Source organism: Strongylocentrotus purpuratus, unplaced genomic scaffold (genome assembly GCF_000002235.5).
Source record: "Strongylocentrotus purpuratus isolate Spur 01 unplaced genomic scaffold, Spur_5.0 spur5_scaffold_11, whole genome shotgun sequence".
Taxonomy (NCBI): Eukaryota; Metazoa; Echinodermata; class Echinoidea; order Camarodonta; family Strongylocentrotidae; genus Strongylocentrotus; species Strongylocentrotus purpuratus.
Window position 1 is genome coordinate 7,936,868 of NW_022145596.1, and position 7,686 is coordinate 7,944,553.

Consider the following 7,686-nt stretch of genomic DNA (forward strand, 5'->3'; position numbering starts at 1 on the left):
GTAAGGGCCGGGGTGGTTCAGCATTTTGGAGGAAAATATTAATTTTTTTTATTAGGCTAGTTTCCCCACAATGAATGTACATACAGGCGATTAGATGGATCCTGACCCCCATATTCCTTTGACAGGGGGTTAGGGGCAAATATTGTAAAAATTTGAATTATCATAACTTTTCGGGCCGAAGTTGTAAGGGCCGGGGTGGTTCAGCATTTTGGAGGAAAATATTAATTTTTTTTATTAGGCTAGTTTCCCCACAATGAATGTATATACATGCCATTAGATGGATCCTGACCCCCATATCCCTTTGAATGGGGGGTAGGGGCAAATATTGTAAAAATTTGAATTATCACAACTTTTCGGGCCGATGTTGTAAGGGCCGGGGTGGTTCAGCATTTTGGAGGAAAATATTATATTTTTTTAAAAGGCTACTTTCCCCATAATGAATGTACATACATACAATTAGATCGATCCTGACCCTATAACCCATACCTGCCAACATTTGAAAATAAGAATTAAGAATATGTAGCAGGGGCAGCGCCTTTGCGGGGGTTAGGGTGCAGCGCCCCCGAAAACTGAAGCATTATGGCACAAACGAAATGAAATGCCGGGCTCTGGCTAACCATTAATTGCAGTTGTGCGTCGGTCAATGGAGGTGCGCACCATATTTGTCTTTGTCTTTATTTAGTTGATTGCCACTGTTTTTCTTACCTTATCTATGTTACTTTTGTATTTTTGCTTTTTCTTCTAATTTAATTCTACGGGTTATAGTCTTCTCTTAATCAGAACACTGTGCGCTTAGAAACATCAGTATTAAGCGCCTAATAAATGTTATGTATTATTATTATTATTATTATTAACCCATCTTGCTAGTTGTACAATTGTTACTGACCATTACAAGGGTGTAGATTGGCCTGACAGGGCTTGATAAGTTGCACTCTTTGCTGCCTTGAGTGTTTCTGGGGAATATTCAGAGGAGAAACACTTCTTGCCCCTACTCTGCACTGCCAACTTATGGATGAGTAATGCACCTAATGTTGGTGTCCCTAAACTAGCCCTTTGCTTAGTTTTGTTTTTTTCAACAATTGAAAAGATGCGTTCACAATCACTGTTGCTGTGGAACACTACTAGTATGCATTTCATAACTGAAGTCAGGAGAGCATACTTTGGACAATTTGTTGAGAAGTCTCTTAGCTGTCCAATTTTGTGCCATTTCTCATCAATTCTCCCATCTTCAATATCTATATTGACAATATCTTTGTCAATCTGATAGCTCAAGAATTCAGATTCAACTTTGTCCATTTTGTCAAGGGGAAGCAGGTTGAATCTTTTGATGAAGTACTCAACAGAACTGAACTTCTTGTGAAGCCTTGCTGAAATATCTAGCACTTCTGCATTGAGCAGCAGATCATCATTAAATGCATACTTCTGGATCATGTATGATGAGGAAGCACTCAAAAAGTTCTTAGCAGAAGTGTAGAATGTTGCAACATCTAGTTTGTCTTCATTGTCCTTGAGAAACTGCCTACATTCAAAACCAATATGAATATCCTCATTGTCTTTATGATTGTCTTCATTTGCTAAGTCTAGCTTGGTAATGTCTTCAGCAGCAACAATTGCAGAAGGTTTCACAAATTTTGATAACAGTGATGCTAGCTGATCTAACAGTATTCTGTGTATTCGATGAATATATGGTTCATCACTTTGTAGTACCTGTTGTGGACAAAATAAAAGTGAAATTAAAAGACCAGCATGAAATATAAATGCTTTAACATGAATTATTTATTCTGAATTGAAATGATATGTCAATCATCAAAATTAATCTGAACACAACTAAACCCTTCTCTTTTAATACAATCAATAAGTGTCATTTCTTTTATCTTATCTTTAGAATGATGATGTCCTCAAATTTATGTGTAACTTACTCCTTGTACAGTATAGAACAGGCCTACACTACACGGTGTGTACACTGTGTGTCTGAATATAGGTAATAATTCTCAACTTGAATAATTCAAATGCACATAATGAGATAGATACACTCATAACTGAAATTAAAATTTAATTTCTAAATAGCTTAAAAAGGAAAATCAAGGTACATGCATGTCATGTAAATCTGGTGTCTTCATGAGAAAGATTCATTCTGAAATATTCATAATTACCATTAAGGCACCTGAGATACAATCAGCAACATCAAGATTATACATCTAAATCATCAAAGAAAAAAATGCAAAATGACAATAATATAAAGCATGCAAACAAGATTAGTAAATGGTTATATTAACAGAAACATTTGTGTAGAACTTATGATTTATGAACGTCTTTCAGTGATCTGTCTTGTTACAAAACAATATGTAACGCATGCACACAAAAACAGAATTTTCATCAAATGTACATGGGTATTACTTTTGTTTCAATGTATGCAACAACTTATTTAAATATGAATGAATGATAAACAGGCTGGGGGTGCTACTTGCACAACTCTTAAACTACATGTAGTTAGTTGTAACAAATTTATGAAGTAAAATGAAAATGAGGAAGTAAAATGAAAACGAGGAACAAATTAATGATGATTTTTCATTCACAGGTGTACAGGTACTTAAAGTAGTTAAATTCAGGAAGAATTACTATAAAGTCAAATGATATTTAAGAAATGTAACTTCAAACAAGTACTAATACTGAATGAGTAACTTACAGTATTTGCACCATCGAAAGCTGGCAAGCAAGCCTGCAAAAAAAGTGCTTGAAGCTTGCAATTGGGGTCATTCAGTTGTTGGAAGATACGGGCTGCTTTCCCTTGTAGCGAGTCATTCTGGGAAGATGTCTTGACAGAGGTATCACTGGATACATTTGTTGATGTTTTTGATTTGGAGTGCTTCTCAGCCAACTCCTGTTGTCTGAATAAGTACTGTGTAATATCAAACTGAGTAGTAGTTCTCTTGGATGTACTTGTAGAAGCAGCAGTACTCTTGGATGTACTTGTAGAAGCAGCAGTACTCTTGGATGTACTTGTAGAAGCAGCAGTACTCTTGGATGTACTTGTAGAAGCAGCAGTACTCTTGGATGTACTTGTAGAAGCAGCAGTACTCTTGGATGTACTTGTAGAAGCAGCAGTACTCTTGGATGTACTTGTAGAAGCAGCAGTACTCTTGGATGTACTTGTAGAAGCAGCAGTTCTCTTGGATGTACTTGTAGAAGCAGCAGTACTCTTGGATGTACTTGTAGAAGCAGCAGTACTCTTGGATGTACTTGTAGAAGCAGCAGTACTCTTGGATGTACTTGTAGAAGCAGCAGTTCTCTTGGATGTACTTGTAGAAGCAGCAGTACTCTTGGATGTACTTGTAGAAGCAGCAGTACTCTTGGATGTACTTGTAGAAGCAGCAGTACTCTTGGATGTACTTGTAGAAGCAGCAGTTCTCTTGGATGTACTTGTAGAAGCAGCAGTACTCTTGGATGTACTTGTAGAAGCAGCAGTACTCTTGGATGTACTTGTAGAAGCAGCAGTACTCTTGGATGTACTTGTAGAAGCAGCAGTACTCTTGGATGTACTTGCTAAAGCAGGTTGTTTTCGTGCCATGCACATGCTCTCGGCTGAAACAGGCTTGGTGTTCGTCATCTTGACTTTCTTGGCTTGCTTGCCATTAGCAGCTGCAGAGGCCTTCCTCTTTCTGCTCTCGTTAGGTGTAGCCTCATCCTTGAAGAACTCTAGAAGAGGAGACCAATTTTCTAGAAGACGGTCTAGAACTTTTCCCAAAGATAGCCATCTGAGTGAAGTAAATGAATAAAGCAGCGCATACATGTATGTTTAATTGTACCAATGCACATGTCTCTAACATTTAAAGAGATAAAGTTATTTAAGAAACATATCAATAATATCATTTACTTTTTATTTGGATAAGCTTTATTCAAGATTTCTTATCACTATCACTTAACATAATTAACTGGAAGATCAAACTTGAGCAAGTCTGGAATTTGATCGATAAATCCTAACTTGTGCTTTGTAGTTTAGGTTGTAAATATAATTTTCAAAATTGTACCATAGTCCAAGAGTTTTCCCACATGCCAAAAAGTAGTTCTTTTCTTTTAAAGTGCTTAGACATGATAGCAAATTTGAATTAGGCACAATTTTATGATAAACCTCTATTTTCTTCAGTAAATGTGTATCGATTTATGCTTTATATTTTCATTTTTGGTAGAGGGAAGTGTAGGGAGAAGGGAGGGGGGGGGGATTGATTATAACTCTACCACTATCAAAATTTTAAGTATGTGACTCACCTGGTAGAGACATGTTTCAGGATTTTCTTTGTAGCAACACCATGTTCCTTCTGCAGCCGAATTATGGCCTGATGACGCAACGAACTCTTATCGATGTAATAGAAGACATCCACAAGCAAGTCATCTAACGGAAACTTCAGTTTCTGACTGCCCTTCTGTGCAGCTAAGTGTATCAAATGGCACGAACATCCCGCGATGAAAATATTGGCATTCTGTTCTTTCGCATACGCTGCCACTCCTTTATGCTTTCCTAGCATTACTGAGGCATTATCAGATGATAAGCTTACACAATTTGTCCACGAGATGTTGTGAGTTTTGAGTTCATGATCTAGTATACCAAAAATGTTTTCGCCTGTCGATCGCTCTGATGATTCTTTCAGTGATAACAGCTGACACAACACTTTTCCCTCCATCTCGTCAAATGTTTTAATTACAAGTGGATAGAGTTTAATTGCCTCCATGTCGGTGCTGGCATCTGTTGCCAGACTGAACCGAGAGTTTTTCATTTGCGATACCAGAGTGTCACGGTCTGCGGCAGCCAGACTCTGCACCACATGCGAAGCTTTTGTTCTTGCACAGTTGTATTGTTTTGCAATTCGTGAATCTGGGAACATTCTCCGAAATAATTGGCCACTGTGATCAGCAGCAGCAAGTGGAATATTGTGCTCAACCAAGAAATCAGTGAACATCACTTCGGCATTAATTACTGAGTAATCCTCTTTTCTGAAAAACGTGTTAATTCGTCCTTCTTTGGGAATGTTTTTGGCCTTCTCTTCTGCTACTTCTTTTTCAATGTGCTTTTTTGAGCGAAGATGTATTGAAATATCACCTGCTCCACCATGTGCAATCTTTAAATCGCATCTACAAACTCTACAAAATGCATAATGCTTGCCTTTATTTGATGAAGAGATGCATGGGAAACGTGATGTATAATCATCCTTGAAACTTTGCAAAAATTTCTTTTTTGCCTTTGATTCAGCCATTTTAAGTTTTCACCGGCATAGATCTATCTAGATCTATAACTAGAATAGAGAAGGGAGGTTAGCGGTGTAGCGATTGTTTGATAATTCCCCATAACAGCTCCGGCAACATTTGACATGCATCGATCACACTATACACAGTACATACCATGTGTACGGTACGCATCGCTGCCCGGGCCCCACTCCACTGGCACTGACTCAGCTCCGGTACCGCGTTGCAGCGGGCGTTCACTCTGTATACCAAAGTCCCAACACACTTCTTCCAAATACTGGATTAGACAATTAAAAAGTCAGTACGGTACGGTAAACTCCATGAATCCATCAAGCAAGCGTATTCCTTGGGATTGGAAGACATTATAACTAATATAAGTAAAACTAACAAACTTTTGCGAGTGTAGTAACCATTCACGATTACACGTTGAACCAAAGCCGCTCGCTCAAGCTCGATCGCACGTGAAGCGTGCATGTACTGTATTCGCTTGTATGCGTGTGTGTGTGTGTAAGTATGGAGCGTACATGCCAGGCCAAACGCTACACACACACACATAATGCTGATCTCTACGCTATAGATCAGTGGCACAAATACGCTGCAAAACCGTCATTACAAGCCAAATGAGCTTCCGCGGCCATCAACACACACACAGTATACTATACGAGAGCTCTCACACAAATCGCGGCAAATGGTAATACAAGCCCAATTTGGCTTAAATTTCCAAAATGCGGAATCTCCCGCATTTTAAGGTCCTAAAATTCCAGAAATGCGGAATATCCCGGAAAATGCGGGAGGGTTGGCAGGTATGATAACCCTTTGAAAGGGGTGTACGGGCAAATATTGTTAAAATTTGAATTATCACAACTTTTCGGGCCGATGTTGTAAGGGCCGGGGTGGTTCAGCATTTTGGAGGAAAATATTATATTTTTTTAAAAGGCTAGTTTCCCCATAATGAATGTACATACATGCAATTAGATGGATTCTAACGCCTATATCCCTTTGACAGGGGGGTAGGGGCAAATATTGTAAAAATTTGAATTATCACAACTTTCGGGCCGAAATGGTAAGGGCCGGGGTGGTTCAGCATTTTGGAGGAAAATATTATATTTTTTTAAAAGGCTAGTTTCCCCATAATGAATGTACATACATGCAATTAGATGGATTCTAACGCCTATATCCCTTTGACAGGGGGGTAGGGGCAAATATTGTAAAAATTTGAATTATCACAACTTTTCGGGCCGAAGTTGTAAGGGCCGGGGTGGTTCAGCATTTTGGAGGAAAATATTAATTTTTTTTATTAGGCTAGTTTCCCCACAATAAATGTACATACATGCCATTAGATGGATCCTGACCCCTACATTTCTTTGAAAGGGGCGTAGCGGCAAATATTGAAAAATTTGAGTTATCACAACTTTCGGGCTGAAATGGTAAGGGCCGGGGTGGTTCAGAATTTTGGAGGAAAATATTTTTTTTTTTAATTTGCTAGTTTCCCCATAATGATTGTACATACATGCGATTAGATGGATCCTGAACCCTATAACCCCTTGAAAGGGGTGTACGGACAAATATTGTAAAAAATTGAATTATCACAACTTTCGGGCCGAAATTGTAAGGGCCGGGGTGGTTCAGCATTTTGGAGGAAAATATTATATTTTTTGAATAGGCTAGTTTCCCCACAATGAATGTATATACATGCCATTAGATGGATCTTGACCCCCATATCCCTTTGACAGGAGGGTAGGGGCAAATATTGTAAAAATTTGAATTATCACAACTTTTCGGGCCGAAGGTGTAAGGGCCGGGGTGGTTCAGCATTTTGGAGGAAAATATTAATTTTTTTTATTAGGCTAGTTTCCCCACAATGAATGTACATACAGGCGATTAGATGGATCCTGACCCCCATATCCCTTTGACAGGGGGTTAGGGGCAAATATTGTAAAAATTTGAATTATCATAACTTTTCGGGCCGAAGTTGTAAGGGCCGGGGTGGTTCAGCATTTTGGAGGAAAATATTATATTTTTTGAATAGGCTAGTTTCCCCACAATGAATGTACATACAGGCGATTAGATGGATCCTGACCCCCATATCCCTTTGACAGGGGGGTAGGGGCAAATATTGTAAAAATTTGAATTATCATAACTCTTCGGGCCGAAGTTGTAAGGGCCGGGGTGGTTCAGCATTTTGGAGGAAAATATATTTTTTTTTTAATTGGCTAGTTTCCCCATAATGAATGTACATACAGGCGATTAGATGGATCCTGAACCCTATATCCCTTTGAAAGGGGCGTAGTGGCAAATATTGAAAAATTTGAATTATCACAACTTTTCGGGCCGAAGTTGTAAGGGCCGGGGTGGTTCAGCATTTTGGAGTAAAATATTATATTTTTTGAATAGGCTAGTTTCCCCACAATGAATGTATATACATGCCATTAGATGGATCTTGACCCC

At 38.6% G+C, this 7,686-nt stretch overlaps 1 protein-coding gene across 1 annotated transcript; it reads right to left on the reverse strand.

The window, feature by feature from the left end:
• Positions 1-781: 781 nt before the first annotated feature.
• On the reverse strand, positions 782-6,046 carry LOC105438204. Its single transcript, XM_011665725.2, has 4 exons — positions 4,267-6,046; positions 2,687-3,755; positions 2,154-2,198; positions 782-1,707 (listed from the first exon to the last, which is right to left on the reverse strand). The coding sequence occupies exons 1-4, from the start codon at positions 5,247-5,249 to the stop codon at positions 889-891; spliced, it is 2,916 nt and encodes a 971-aa protein (XP_011664027.2). The 5' UTR covers positions 5,250-6,046; the 3' UTR covers positions 782-888.
• Positions 6,047-7,686: the final 1,640 nt, after the last annotated feature.